This window comes from Mirounga angustirostris, unplaced genomic scaffold, assembly GCF_029215605.1.
Source record: "Mirounga angustirostris isolate CCGP_5_RB_7025 unplaced genomic scaffold, mMirAng1.0.hap1 SCAF_5, whole genome shotgun sequence".
NCBI lineage: Eukaryota > Metazoa > Chordata > Mammalia > Carnivora > Phocidae > Mirounga > Mirounga angustirostris.
Window position 1 is genome coordinate 3,299,360 of NW_026991713.1, and position 15,915 is coordinate 3,315,274.

The window sequence follows — 15,915 nt, forward strand, 5'->3', positions numbered from 1 at the left end:
TGGGCACCCGGAGAGCTGGGGTCTTCCACCCTCCACTCCTCTGACACTTCCCATGTGTGCAGGAGACTCATGAATCACGGGGCACAGCGGGGGCCTTGGGGTCTCTTGTGCTGCTCCTGGCGTGGATCCCTGGTCTGGGGCGTGGAGCCCATGACCCGAGGGGCACAGCTGCCAATCCCGCACCTGCATTGGCCGGCCTGCTGATCCCGCACTGGGGTCCTCAGGAAGGGGCCACCTCCCCCTGTGGAAGGCAGGACCTGACTGCGGTCCGAGCCGGGCCTCCACGTGGCAGGTGCGCCTTGAAGAGGCTTCCCCTCCTGGGTCTCGGTTTCCTCACCTGTATATGAGACAGGCTTAACCCTAAGGCCCTTCTGGTGTAGCTGTGAGTTGCCGGCACAGGCAGGGGGTGCTTGAGAGGGGTCAGCCTGTGGGAACGGGCCCTCGGTTGGGAGACGGGAGGGCCTGGCCCACCACGGATTGGGGCCCCTAGAGAGCTGGACAGAAAATCCAATTTTCCTGCCAGCACAGCTCTAGGAAGGACAGACGGGGGAGTAAGACAAAGACCAGGCTCAGGGCAGCAGGAAAAGGTGCAGAGAAAGGGGTTGTGCGTCCTGACCCAGGGAGGGCCGGGGCACATCCTGACCGCGGACGGCGGCCCCCACTGCCCGCTTGTCCCTTGTCAGGACCGCCAGCCTCTGGACACGGGCCACCAGGTCAGTAGCCACGAAGCCAATGTTATGAGTGACACCACGTGTCTGTCGGGAAGGGCTGAAACAGGGGCCACGTGGCCTTCTTAGGGGAAAATAAAACCACGTCTCGTTGAACGACCGTGTTCGCTGTGACGGGCAGACTCCTGTGCCAGTCTGACGGGCGCAGGACCAGCACGCACCCCACCGCCCGGCCCGGCTGCCCGCGGGGCCTACCTGCTCCATTGTTGGCCTGGGCCTGCCCCTTGGGAGGCTGCTGGGCCGTCTGCTCCTCGGATCTTAAAGACGGGGAAGAAGAAGCAAGAATCCCGTTAGTTCCAAACACGGTGTGAGTGCAGGCTATGGAAGGTGCCAGCACTCACAGGGAGCCTGCCGCCCACGAGCATTTGCTCCAGCTCGCGGGGCCCCCTCTGGGAGCTCAGCACTCAGACGCTGCTCACAGAGCAGGCCGGGCAGCTTAGAGCCACATTCACGGTGGGCATGCTCTCTTCTGATTTTTTTCAATAATCAAATAAAAAAAGTCTCATAAATGTACCACTCTTTCCTTTCCTATGAACACATCTGCTTCTTCATTGTTAAGTTCAGAACGAACAGCCCTTACACTAATTAACCAGCCTGTTGATAAAACGATGCCCATCAGTGGACATGTTCAGCAAGCAGCTCTCAAGACCACAGGCTGGGTGACCCCCTGCGCTGGACAGCTGTGCCCAGGTCCCAGCTCGGCCCGTGCCAGCCACCTGCCTGGCTTCCTGCCCCGACAGCCCAGCCACCACAGACCACAGCACTCACCGGCCTCAGAGCGCTCTCCTGGAGTTTCTGTCCACCTGCCAGACCCTGACTATTGAACCGGCTTTCAGCTACAGAGCCTGATGCAGCTGGCCCAGCCCCCGGCCCCTGGGTGGAGCTTTGGCCAGGCCACACCTCATGCCACGGCCAACCCGCCCGCCTTGTTCTGCACTGGCCTGGGCGACGGACGCACCACGCTGTTCCTGGGGCTCCCAGTCCAGCAGGGACCCCAGGATGTGGGAAAAGCGGTGCCCCAGGCAAACCTCAGCAGGGTCTTGCAGGGGCACAGAGGACTCTTCCAGGACAGAGATGGCAGGGCTGGGAGACCCCCAGCCCGAGTGCACCCTCAGCTGCAGTGAGGGAGGGGGCGAGGTTTCTGCTCTGCTCACACAGCGGGATTTCATGCCACCCTTCCACGAGCCGACCTGATTTGCGGGCCTGAAACCCGTGAATGTCACCTAGAGCACGGAAGACAAGCTGGGGACAAGCAGGGTGGGCAAGGCCTGCAGCCTCGCTAAGCAATGGACGGGGAAGACAACACAGACGTAGAGTCCTGAAGGGCGCCATGGGCCAGGGGGAGGGGGCCAGGCCTCCACGCCCACCCCTCCCTGTGGCCAGGCTGCCCAAGCAACTGTCCATACCCAGAGCGACCACCGGCAAGTGGGGGTTTACTGGGAACAGGAGAGGGGCCCAGGGCACACGGGAGACGCCAAGACCCGGCCGAGTGCCTTCCATTCCCGGGCAGGAGTCATGGCCTCCGGACCAGGATGTCTGTGCCCAGCTTGGAGGTTCTGGAGGATGCAGCTCACCTGAGAAGCCACTAACAAACTGGCCCCACAACCCAAGCCTGGGGCTTCGGCACCAAGAGGATTCGCATGCCTGAGGGACACAGGTGGGGGCTTCCTGGGGTCCTGTGCTTATTACTATTTGGTGTGCACGGTCACTGGCTGTGTGTTTTTTCTAACACAATTCCTACTAGAGACACACAGGTATTTAGACCTTCTTGGGCTGCGAGCTGCAGGAACTGTACCCCCCTCCCATCATCCCAAATACGGAATGTGCAAGTGCCTGTTTCGTGCGCTGGACAGAGGAGATAGACGGACAGCAGGGCAGACGGTGCGCCAGGACATTCCAGCCCACGACACTCGGGGCGCACCGTCCCAACCACAGCTCCCGAGAAGGCGGGAAGTGAGCGGGGTGACCTCACTGAATCAGAAAAAAGGGGCCTTGTATTTCCAACAACTGGATTCTCTGAAATGTTTCTGAACAACCTATGCTAATGTTCAGTGATCAACCAAACGAGTCTGGAGTGGAACGTGCCTGAATTGTTTTTTTTTTTTTTTTTTTTAAGATTGTATTTATTTATTTGAGAGAGAGAGCCCAAGAAGGGGGAGGGTCAGAGGGAGAAGCAGACTCCCCGCTAAGCAGGGAGCCCGATGCGGGACTCGATCCCGGGATTAAAAGCCCTGAATTGCTTTTTAAAAGTCAGATTTTCGGGCGCCTGGGTGGCTCAGTTGGTTAAGCGACTGCCTTCGGCTCAGGTCATGATCCTGGAGTCCCGGGATCGAGTCCCGCATCGGGCTCCCTGCTCAGCGGGGAGTCTGCCTCTCTCTCTGACCCTCCCCCCTCTCATGCTCTCTATCTCATTCTCTCTCTCAAATAAATAAATAAAATCTTTAAAAAAATAAAATAAAATAAAAGTCAGATTTTCTGGGGGTGCCTGGGTGGCTCAGTCGTTAAGCGTCTGCCTTCAGCTCGGGTCATGATCCCAGGGTCCTGGGATCGAGCCCCACATCGGGCTCCCTGCTCTGCGGGAGGCCTGCTTCTCCCTCTCCCACTACCCACTGCTTGTGTTCCCTCTCTCGCTGTGTCTCTGTCAAATAAATAAAATAATAAAAAAGAAAAAAAAAAGTCAGATTTTCTGGCCTGCAGCCACCTGAGGCCAGAGGGCACCGAAGCCTGCAAGGAGCACGATGCCAGGGCCGGGCCCCGGGGTCACTCTGCCCCCGACCCCTTTCCCCGGGCTGGGGGCACTAGACCGTCACCAGGGTCCCTTTCATCCCTCACCATGGCCCCCAGCGAGGTTCAATGCAGTGTGCCAGCCGAGCCCAGGAGCGGGACAGGCAGAGGGGCGGTGGCAGGCACGGCCTGACCACAGACGGTACAAGTCAGAAGGGCGGTGTTTCCGTGCTGCTTTTGGACCCCTAACAAGAGAAGGCCTTTGCCTACTAACACATAAGCTTCAATCAAGGTGATTTTCCGGGAATTTTCTTTAAAACCAAAACAGAGGTTTACATAAACTCTAATTATCACGTTTCAATTCTGCAGCTCACCTGCAGCTTGGGGTGTGTGTGCATATGTGTGTGTGAAAGGGGTCCCCCTCCATATGCTCACCCACCGGGGACGGCCCACGGCCACCCCAAACAGACATCAAGGTGACAAAGGAAGAGGTCGTCATTTGCATGGAACCTGCTTCTCCCTGTACTTTCCCCTTCAGGTCTCCATTTCGAGAAGGTTCCTAAACCCCACCCCACATACAGCAGGGGACCAGCCCCACAGTGTGCCCCAGGACCTTCAGCTTCCTCGGTCCTGGCCTGCTGTTCCTTTACTGTGACCACCCAGCTGGTCCCTCTGAGTCCTCAGAACTGGAAGGGGCTTTGGAGTGAGGAGGCCGGGCTGGGCAGGAGGGTGAGAAGCAGAAGCCGTGGGCCCTACACGGAGAGAGGTCAGCTCAGGGCGAGCACCTCTCAACACCACAGGGGACGTGCCACTTCCAGCCAAGGGCTCTGGGCAAAGCTGGACAGAATCGCACATCTGCACCGGACAGAGCGCCTTCTGTGGGGGACGTGGTGCTGAGACATGCCACGGAAGGCTGGCTGTGGCTGGCGGGTGGAGAAGGCACCCACAGCCGGCCACACGCCTGGGACAGCGCCAGTCCCTGGATCTCTCAGCATCCGTGGGTCAGGTCCCCGGCTGCACCTCTTCTCATAATGAAAACATCCACAGATTTCCATGTGCGAAGGATCAACATCAGGTAATGTGCGGGTTGAGGCCCACATGCTGGTGTCTGGAAAGGGCTGCTGGCCTCGTAGCCGGGGCAGAATGTCAAAGTAGGGTACGTCCCTCCCCTACCAAACTCAAGGCCCCCACACGGAGTCCCAGAGAACCCCACAACAGGCCTGCGGGGACAGGCTGCCCAAAAGCACACAGGAGTCGTCAAAAATGCCTCCAGAGCAGGAAACAAAAGAGCCCTCCTCCAAAGAGAACCAGATGTCACCAGCTCCCGGGGCTGAGGGTAAGACCTGACAAGAAGCCAGCGTATGGCCGTGGAACAAGGAGGCACTTCCTTTCCACCAACTGAACCCCATGCACCGAGGCGCCCGGAGTGTGGCTGTCCTCAGAGCCTGAGCCGGAGAATACACTGGAAAGTAACAGTGCCCTCGTCCACCGCACAGAGGAACCAGCTCGGGCTGGGCTGTCCCAGCAGTGGCCTCGTCTGCCGGGCCACCAGCTTGCAGGCCGTGTGGACGGACAGGGAGCCTCCTGGGGATTCTATCAAGACAGGGAGAGCATGGCTCTCAGAACCTACAAATACCCTGCGGGAAGGACCCGCTCCTCACCGGCAGCACCACGAGGCAGCGGCCCAGCTCGTGTGGGCAGAGGCGTGGGGTGCAAGAGGAGGCCACGCACGGGGGCAGCTCCGTCCCACAGCAGGGCCCACGTCATGCCCTCCAGAAGCTGGGACGGCACCTGTCACCCCCCAGGAAGGAGGGACCCTGCAGGGAGGAGGGTGACCGTTTGTGGTGGGCGACCCCAGGGGTAACTGCGTGCAGCGGGATGGCACGGGAGGGGGTGCCTGCGTCCGGTGGGGGGCTGGCGGGCAAGGAAGTGCCTGAGCGGGCAGCGGGGGGCCTTGGGCCCCTCCTCACCTGGCCTTCAGCACTTCCTGGACCTTCTGCTCCAGCTCTATCCGCCGCTGCCGCTCCCGGTCCAGCTCCTGCCGAAGCATTTCTGAGTTGGTTTCTTCTCTCAGCTTCCGGAGCTCCTCCTCTGTAGGGGACAGAACCACCAGGTGACCTGCGCTCGGACCCGCTCTGCCCCTCCAGCGGCAGAGGTGCCGAGGGCAGGCTTGGTCTTCAGAGCACTTGGACAGAGGGCCCTGTCTGCACCTGCTGGGACGTAGCAGCTCTCTTGCTCCTCTCTGGGGGGACACCTGCAGGGAGACTATTAATCGGGGCTCCTCTTACACGGTGGGGGTGAGAGCTGGGGCGAAGCCACAGTGAGGAGTCCTGTACTAAACCAAACAGGTGCAGGTCACATGCACGAAAGGCATCTCACCACATCACCGCCACCACCAGGATGCCCCAGAGAAAGGGATCCTGGTGGCACCCGGTCACCCAACGGGCATCGCCCGGACACACAACCGCACCAGGTGTGGTCCGCAGGCCTCAGCCACAGAGCCAAGCCCCTGCCAGGGGCAGATGGACAGCTCCCACCACCCGGGTGCTGATGACCCAGGAGCATAGTGGGAGGGCAGGCAGGGAGCTCCTGCAGTCCGAGTGGGGACCTGGATGGGACGAATATCAAGGCGACAGATTCCTAGGAGAAAAGCAGGTGGCAGGCTCAGCAACAGCCTTGCAAAGGCCCTGAGGCAGGAGGGCCCTGGGAGCTGAGGGAAGGAGTCACAGATGAGATGGGGTCGGGGGCAGGACGTGCAGAGCCAGAAGGACCTGACGTTTACTCCAGGAGAGTGGAAACCAAGGGCCACATAGTTGTGGTTTTTAACTGTAATATGTGATATTGATGGTCCCCAAAGAGGTCCCAACCTAATTCCGGGGACCCGGGACTATGTCCCCTGCATGGACAAACCAACCCTGCAGACGTGATCAAGCGAAGGACCTTGAGATGGGGGGCTCTCCTGGTTATCCAGGCCCAGCGTAATCACCATTTTGTAAACTCAGACGAGGCAGGAGGGTCAGAGGTCAGGGAGAGGAGAGACTTGCAGGTGCCAGGCTGCTGGCCTCGAGGGTAGCAGAAGGGGCCAGCAGCCCAGGATCGCGGGCGGCTTCCCGGAGCCAGACAAGCCAAGGAAACAGATTCTCCCCGAGATCCTCCAGCGGGGACAAAGCCCTGCCAACGTGTGACCCTCATTCTGCTGGACTTCTGGCCTCCGGAATTGGAAGAGAATAAACGTGCTGTTTTAAGGCCCTCAGTTTCTGGTGCAACAGCAGGAAAGAACTCCCACGGAGCGGAACCCAAACGGGGGCCCAGCTCTAAGTGGAGGCCTCACCGCATTGCCCACTGGACACCCAGATCCAGAGACAGCACACTGCAGGCCACGCAGAGGCCCCTACGCCTCCATCTGTGTCCGTCCTCCGTCCATCCCAGGGGTGACCACCAGTTAGCATCTACACGCAGGTGAGGGCTCCCGTTTCTGAGACCACATATAACGAAGGTGGGTATATCTTAACTCGTGCAGCCAGGACAAAATACCATGGACTGGGGGGACCCGAACAGCGGACCCTGATTCCTCCCAGTTCCGGAGGCTGCAAGTCTGCGGTCAGGGGGCTGGCCGAGCCTGGTGCACGCCGCTTTGTGACGGCCTCACGCGGCAGAGAGAAACGGCTTGGGCGTTCCTTCCTCTTTTCCTGAAGGCACTCACCCCACCCTGGGGGCCCCACCCTCACGACCCTGTCTAACCTTGATCACCTCCCAGGGGCCCCACCTCCTAACCTGCCATATGCTTTTGGGGGCACGCAGACATCCGGTCCACAGCAGGGCCTGAGCTCAGGGGGCCGGCCCCAGCCAGGCTCTCGGCCGGGACACCATGCTGACAGTCAGGCTGCCCCACTTCAGCCTTTTTTGGGTGTCCCCACGCTGCCCGGCCAGCCTTCCTGCTCACCCTGCAGCCCATCCACACCATGGAGCCCACACACACACTATCCCACGGAGCTCTTATGTGACCCAAGGCCCGCTCCGAGGCTCCGACCAAGCAGCTGAGCCAGGGGACGCAGTAGCCACAAGCAGGCCCTGCCTTCCGCACCGTTCCTAAGGCGCGAACCCTGGTCAGTGGGCACCGCCCAGGAGCACAGGACCCTGGCTGTCCTTGCAGGCAAATCCTTCGCCCCCGCCACTTGGTCACCCCACAAACATTCGGGGAATGACAGCTGGCTGCGGGCAACTTTTTCAATTCTCAAGGACTATGCTGAGTCCTCTGCAAACCCAATTACCAAACGTTTGTATCATGATAAAATGCAACGGAGTCCATCTGGAAACCCTAGGGCATCTCCTTCGGGCCTAAGGCTTCTGCAGATGGGGACCCAAGTAACACTGGGAATGGCTCTGTCTTGTTTCTAAACTGGGCACGCAGTGGACCCACTCTTGTCACAGCCCGATGACAACACGGGGCTCACCCCCTCTCCGCTCCGCCCCCCATCCCGCACCTTCTGGATGTCAGCCCTGACTTCTGGAGGTTCTCTTATCATCTCCTGGAGGGGTCACCACCCACGGGGAACAGATGGACCATGAAGGAGTGAGGGACAGAGAGCCGGCTGCCTGGCTGGGCTGGGCTAGGCTCCCCATGTCCAAATAGGACACAGGTACCTGGTGAGATGCCCCAACTGCCCTGCAGGGAGAGGCAGGTACAGGGGGGATGTGGCCACAGCAGCCCTGGACACGTGCCGCGGCCCAACCACGAACCCCCACAGAACATAACACAGCCCGAACAGACACCCCTCCACACTGGCAGGGCTGCCGAAGGCCAAGACTGTGGACCAGGCTCCTCCACAAGCATCTGCCGGAAGGTGATGATCACATTTCCCCTTTTTAGCAAACAAAGTCGCCAAACGAATCTGCTGGGGCTGGCCCACCGGGCCCGGGCGGGACTGAAGCAGGCTGTCGAGCCCTGGGGGGCCGTGGTCAGCGGTGACCCGTGACAGATCTGCGTCCTGCTGCTCCACTAATGAGCCTCGTGCACCGGGACGCTTGTGATGAACAAGTGACCCAGACAAAGGCCCACCCTCCCAGGGACACGGGCAGTAAGGACAGCTGGCTTGGAGGGAGCCCTGCTGGCTGGGAACCTTCTCTCTGGGGTGGGGGCAGGGAGGTGCTCGGGAGGACCCAGCAGCTTCCTTTCTGGTCCTGGCTGCCTCATCAGACCTGGGGACACAGGGCTGAGCCTGAGCCCCCAAAATTCAGGCCAAGGTCAGTCCGGCAGCCAGAGGCCCCAGACACAGACGGGCTTACAGCACAACTGGGCGTGAGCAGCAGGTCTCCCTGTCCAGACAGCACACGGGGAGGCTGAGAGGCCCAAGGTCAGAAGACCCTCCTGCCTCAAGAGAGCCTGCACAGCCCCGGCCACACCACCTGCCTGGGGAGTTTGTGGCTCGCTGGGTTTTGTCACTAACCAGTGAGAGGCACTGAGGTTTGCGGAGTGCTGGCATCCACTGGCTCAGTAACTATTTGGAGTGCTCAGAGCCCTCCTGTGCACCCACTCTGCTGGGATCCACCCCGCTCCGGGCACCTGCGCCCCACCATCCTCCAGCACCCTGCTGACCCTGTGGGGCCCCTCTTCGGGAGACTCACCGGGAGAAGGCCCTCCCCAAACAGGGGGCCTGGAGGATGCCATGCCAAGCCCACAGGGAGCGGTTCCTCCTGGCTCCCACAGCACGGTTTCCCCCCGAGAACCCCGCTGTCCTGGGGTGAAGCAGGGTGGCCCTCCCACGGCCATGTTTCCCCTGGGGCACAGAACAGGGTCCATAAGGGGCCATGTAAAGGGGCGATCTGAGAGGAGGGGGTGGCCTCTGCCCAGTTAGACCCAGAAACAGGGCCCAACTGGCCGAGCAGCAAGGGAAGGGTGGCCAGGGAGGCAGGTGACAGGAAGGGCTGCGGGAAGCCCGGCCAAGGCCCCCCAGCCCTGCGGACGGAGCTGTGTGCCCCACACCTCTCACGCTAGCCAGCCAGGCTCCTTCACGGCCGAGGGGACCTGTGGCAGGCACACCACGCACTGGGATGTCCTGCAAGTACACCCAAGCCCATGCATTCTGCTGGTCTCTGCTCCCACCCTGATTCCCAACTGCACCCTAACACCCTCGAATCTGGCTCCAAACAGCAGTCAGAGGTTCCTCCGAAAGCCTAAGTCAGAACCTGCTGCTGTCTTGCCTCAAAGTCGGCAGGGGCTTGTGATGAAATCCAACCACTCAGCAAGGGTCCCTCTCCCTCTGCTCTTCCTTCGTCTTTGCCACCGGGACCTCCTTTTAGGGCTTCAAATGCCCACGGTCTGACTGCCCCAGGACCTTTGCACGTGCTGATGCCCCTCCCCCACCATTTCCCCTGAGGAACCTCCCTGATGCTCCCCACAAATTGAACGTAGCATCTTGTCACGTTCTCTCATGGATCTTGCTCTTTCCTGTCATGGACCTCACGGGTCCTCCTCAGGGTGCTGGAAGAGGATTCCTAGAGGTGACACGGGTCTACAGGAAAATGACCACTATAAGTCTACACTCATCTGCAGGTGCCGCTGACGCAGGCCCACAGCCCCCATTTGCTTTGCTGTCTGCGGCAGCCCAGGACCCAGCCTGGCTCCAGGAGAAGCCACTGAAGACACAGGGAACAGACAGCGGGTGAACGAGGACAGTGTGGCAGGTTCTCACGTGACACGCCCAGCAGCCCGAGCAGAGGACGGGTCATGAGCTGGACGGCGAGACGCCGGTGGGGGGGGAGGGGCCAGCATCTGAAGGACATCTGCACCCAGCCCCCACGATTCAGGCCTCAGCCTTCCCCCCCCTGTGCCAGGGCTCCTGGGGACTCTGACCCTGAGAGTCCCTGCCTGTGATGCTCCTCGCATGCACAGCATCTGCTGGGAGGCAGCAGGGGGTACTCAGGAGATGGGGGACCCACAGCCCTAACATATTATCAGCCCAAGAGCCCCGGCCCCCACAGGGCCTTCCACTCAGCCCCACACGAGGCCCAGCTGCCCGGAGAGGCCACCTGCTCGCACACAACTTCCTCAGCAAACACTCACTGTGCGAGTATTACACACCGGGCTCTGGCAAGCAGGAAGACGGCACGACAAAGCAGCCACACCCCGGCCCGGGCAGACATCCCAGTGGGGCCCTGTGAGCACAGCTCTGTGTATACTGGCCCCAGAGGGCAAGCCTGGACACAGCTTCCGCTGGATCCTGGGCCCCCTGGGAGGCAGGTCTCCTGTCCTGACACAGGCAGGGCCCTGGGGCCCCCTTCCAAAAGGGCAGGCACCCCCTGGCACTGGGAAAGCTCTGTCCTCCTGGGTGGACATCTCTGTCACACCTGCAGGGTGATGCTCCGCCTCCTCCCGTGGGACTCCTTTCTGCTCAGTTTGACCCTCCTGGGGTGGGCCTGGCATAAGCAGGTGCTCAGCCAAGACTCACTGGATGAGCCCGTGGATGAACCTCAGAGTGAGCCTCCACGGTGACCTGTCAACCAAGTGCTCATGGGCGGACAGCCCTATAAAGGGGTGAGACCACTTCTCTCCCAAGGGGAGTGGCCACAGCTCGGTCAGGTGCCCTGGGGGCCGGCTCTGTGAGCCACCTCACAAGGACCGGGCTCAGGTGAATGTGCAGAGAGCCAAGAAGGCTTCCATCTCACTGTCTGCTTTATGTGGGGGCAGTGGGGGACGGTGAGGACAGTGGGGATGGTGGGGACAGTGAGGACAGTGGGGATGGTGGGGGACAGTGAGGACAGTGGGGATGGTGGGACAGTGAGGACAGTGGGGGATGGTGGGGGACAATGAGGACAGTGGGGGTCAGTGGCTGCTCTCGTGGGGAAAAGAGAGGTGAGGCACTTCATGTTATGACAGCCTTGCTCCTGGGAGCCCTGGTTGGGGGGGGTTCTGGTGCTTTCCCATCAGCTCCTCTGAGGGCCAACACCCACACACACCCCAACAGCCTCCGTGGATCTCAGCTCCACCTGAAGGTCAAGGCAGCCCCAGACGCCTCCTCCGTCCACAAACCCTCGGCCCCTCCGACAGCATCAGCAGGAAACCACACTTTCCTTAACGTGGCCACCCCCGAACTCCCTTCCCCGTGACGCTCACCTGCGAGAGCTCCGCACATGGCCAGGTTCTACCACATGGCGACCACCAGCCCGGCCCATGGGAACACGTGTGGACACAAAGAGCCCCTCCCCGAGCCCCGCGGGGGCGCTGAGCAGACAGGCTCACAACCGTGGGCCGTGTCAGAGACATGGGGGCCCAGGTGGCCAAGAGCCATGTCCCCTTGACCGGGGCCTCCCCGACAATGCCCCCCAGCCTGCCCTGCCCTTCCCCCAGTGGAGGCGGGCACCTCGGCCCCGGAACTGCCCTCCATGCACCAGCCGGAGCAGAGACAGACGCCCTCCTTCACCCGGCCCCTCTCAGAGCCCCCCGCCCTCACCCCTGTGCCCGCGACGAAGCCCACCCACCAGCCAGAGCCGACCCTAGGCCACAGCCCCGCAAACGTGCTCGTCCCCCTTCCGGGCAAAGCCGCAAGGAGACTTCCTCCTTTTCCGGAGCCTCCTTTCCTGGTGGCACAGACCACCACAGAAATAAAACCAACTGGTGTTTCTGGCCAGTTCCCTCCTGTGAGTTCTCGCTCGCTGAGCAAACGGCTGCCCGCGAGCAAGGCCAGCGCCTCAGTCCCCGAGCCTGAGACCCTGACTTGACCCAGTGACGGGCGTCCCGCCCACTCCCCTTGTGGTGACATGTTTAGTCATCGTGGTGCACAGATCACAGGACAAGACATCACACACCCCCAGTCATCGATGTCTCTCTCCTCTGAGACCGAAACAGGAGAGCCAATTTCCTGCTGAGCAGAAACTGCTGAGCTAGTCATTCAAAAGGTGGCCAGTCCCGCCAAGCTCCCACCCACGGGGACAGGGACGGGGACGGGAGGGAATGGGGATGGGACGGAGATGGGATGGGGATGGGAGGGGGACGGGACAGGGACGGGACGGGGACGGGACGGGGACGGGACGGGGACGGGAGGGAATGGGGATGGGACGGAGATGGGATGGGGATGGGAGGGGGACGGGACAGGGACGGGACGGGGACGGGAGGGAGATGGGGATGGGATGGGGATGGGATGGGGACAGGAGGGGGACAGGAAAGGGACAGGAAAGGGACAGGGATGGGAGGGGGACGGGGTCAGGACGGGGACGGGACAGGGATGGGACGTGGAGCTGTGGCAGCCACCCCTGACCTCCGGGGCTCTCAACCGCTCCCGCCCCGACACTCCGACCTCAGAGCCCAGGCCACTGGCTCTCCAGCGGTCACCAGCCTTCTTCCTGCAGAGCCTGGGCCTGGACACTCTGCTGCCAGAGTGCCAGACTCCCCGTCCCAGCACGGGACCACCTCGTGCCCTGAGCGCTCACAGATGCCACGACGCAGGCCAGGCAGAGCAGCGCCCACCCCACGGCCTACCTGGGACTGCGTGCACACCCTGCTCCCTGGGTCAGGGGGCCCAGAGCATCTCCAGCAGGGTGGGGGGGGCGGCGACAGAGCGGCTCAAAGAGCCCCCATGTTAATTCCCTATGGCTGCTGTAAAAAAATACAACACAGAGGCTTAAATCAACCCAAATGTATTATCTTAACAGTTCTAGAGATCAGAAGGCCTAACACCAAGGTGTCAGCAGGGCTGGCTCCTTCTAGGAATTCCAGGGAGAATCTGTTTGCTGGCTTTCCCTCCTTGTAGTGGCGCTGCACTCCTCGGCTGGTGACCCCCAGCCACAATGACATCACAGTGACCTCTGACTCCACAGTCCCATCTCTGACCCTCGGCCTCCCTCTCGCACTCGCGGTAAAGCCAGGAGAACTCCCCGCTCAGATCCTCAGCTCAGTAACAAGTCCCTTGTGCCAAGCAAGGTGACCACAGTCAGTCACAGGTTCTGGTGACCAGGTCACTGACACTTTCGGGAGCCAGGGTTCTGCCCCCCACATTCCTGAGACAAGACTCTGCGTCCAAGGAGGCCGTGCTGGCCCCAGGAGGGAGTGATGAGTCCCTCCACCCACCTGGCCCAGAGGGGGCCTTCTTGCCCTGGGAATCCACCTGCTCTGGGGCTGTTCTGGGCCCCTCTGTGCCTCCGCGTGGGACAGGCTGCACCCGGCCTGCCTCCTGGGCCCAGGACACCCACTTGTCCTTATGTACCAGCAGTTAAGTGACAGGCGGGGTCCCCAGAAGTGGGAGCCCCACCCCGCACGTCACACCACCAAGTCACAGCCCCACAGGGTGGAAAGGCCGCTGCATGAGCGCTCACCAGGCCAGCCCGGGCACGCAGCGAGGTTCCCCCCACAATGACTCGCTCACTTTCAAGGACAGGTGTGGCCATGAGGGCCCCGCGGCCTCTGCTGACCTGGCATAGACAGCCAAGGGCAGTCGGAAGCCTGTGGGAGACTGCGGAAACCAAAATGCCTGCCCGAGGAATGAGTCTGAACCCCCAAACCTTCTAGGATCCGAGGGCGCCCCTGGGAGAGAGAATCAGCACCGTAATTCATTAATTTCCTCCCTGAGCTCCTGTTGAACGGGACGCCAGGCGTGTGGCACCGAGGGAAACCAGGGCCGGCTCCCCGGGCACACAGCCTGTCGCCACCCACCTCCCACCAGAGCAGGTGGGCAGCAGACTTTCTTTCCTCCTTTTTTCTTTTTTTTAAAGATTTATTTATTCATTTGAGAGAGAGAGAGAAAGGGAGCACAGATGCATGTTGGGGGGAGGCGCAGAGGGGGAGGGAGAGGGACAAGCAGTCCCCACGCTGGTGCGGAGCCTGACGCGGGGCTCCATCCCAGGACCCAGAGATCACCACCTGAGCCGAAATCAAGAGTCCGACACTCAACCCCTCAAGCGCCCCCATCTTGACTGTCTAATAAGGCTTGGTGTCCTCATCCAAAATGTCCCCTTCCTGCAGCCCAGGGTCCTGCTCGCGGAGGAGCTTTCAGGGACCCTGACAAGGAGAAGACCATCGGGTTGTCTTCGCAGCCCATTTCCTCACAGAGACCACGGACCTCTGCTTTCGAAGGGACACGGCAAAGGAGCCACAGCACGGAGCCCCACGAAGAGGCAAACGGCAGCGCTCTGTGGCAAAGCGAGCCGTCCAGCATTTGCCTGTGCGCCCCACCCGGCAGGCCTGCCCCGGTAGGAAAGAAGGGCAGGGCCGGCACGCTGACCGGTCACTCCGGCCACCTCGTCTACCACCAGCCCACCGCCACCCTGGCTCAGAGGGCGAAAGACGGGACGCCGTGGCTCATGCCCACCACACACCCAGACAGCACAGGCACCAGCCCAACCCAGCACCCCAGCCTCCAGGGAAGTCGCTGGGCGGAAGGAATCAGCTTCCAGGCTATTTTTAAACCTGTAAAAGTAGAACTCTTCAAGCAGGAGTCCTCTTGGCACATAATTCGACAGGCCCAGCCACAGCCAAAAATAAAAATCAAGTGATAATCCTTAAATAAAATGCCTTCCCACCGGCCAGGCCTGCAAACACAGGGACCACTGGAAAAGCTAAGCTGTTCCTGCCACCTGGCCAGGTGCGAAGCCGGCATACCTGGGGGCCCCAGGCTCCACCCCCTCACCTCCCTCGTCAGGTGCCGCCTGCCAGCCCAATTCACCCCTCTGAACATCGCTGGAGACCCTTCTAGAAGCCAGGACCACGTGCTCCCCACTGCGACAAGTTACCAGGTTCTCAGAAAGGGCACAACTTTGCTTCAGTGACCAGCGAAGAAGCGGCCACGACAGCTCCCTCCCCACACCCTCAGTCTCTCTTTGCAGGAAAACAGTTCCTGATGGGCAACGCCTGGCTTCTATGTAAACTTCCATCCGCACGTTCTCCCTGATGCTGGCCCCCCTCCTGCTATGCTCCTCACCACCGCAGAAGGGCCGTCAACCACCGTGCCCTCTGGCAAGCAGCAGACAGCACCACCTCAAACACCTCACCCCTTCGAGATGGCCTGCTGAGGTACCGGCCTCTCAAGGTGTTTGCAGGGCGTCTGAGGAAACCGACTGGGGTCTGGGTGAACAAGCAGTGTGTTACATGTTTTTCCATGTAAACTAATAAGAAACAGGATCCCAGCCTATCCCAGGAACCGACGGCCCTTCAGCAGAGATGGTGTGCTTCATCTGGCCGCCCGTGGTCCGGACTCTGGGACCCTGGGCCCAGCTGTGGAACACAGCATGTCTGAGCGCCCAGTCCGCCCATTCACAGTCCCTCTCTCTTTCCAACCCAGCACTTAATGCCAGCAGCTGAGCCCTCCGGCCCCTGTCCGTCCCCACAGCAATGAGCTATGTGCTAAGCACCTGCTCCCCACATGGCACTGGGGTGGGGACAGCAAGGGACTCTGCTCCCCAGCAAGGTGAGACCAGGCCGAGTCTCTGAGTGGAAGAGCTCACCGGAGAGCAAATGTGGCACATACAAAACATG

At 61.1% G+C, this 15,915-nt stretch overlaps 1 protein-coding gene across 2 annotated transcripts in view; it reads right to left on the reverse strand.

Moving 5' to 3' along the window:
* Positions 1-15,915, reverse strand: part of GRAMD4 (GRAM domain containing 4) — a 78,765-nt gene that overhangs the window by 14,624 nt on the left and 48,226 nt on the right. For both annotated transcript variants that reach the window (XM_064590480.1, XM_064590479.1), the window contains exons 4-5: positions 5,423-5,543; positions 924-985 (exon numbers count right to left, since the gene is read on the reverse strand). In XM_064590480.1, the coding sequence (XP_064446550.1) occupies positions 924-985; positions 5,423-5,543 (183 nt within the window). The remainder of the gene's footprint in view (positions 1-923; positions 986-5,422; positions 5,544-15,915) is intronic.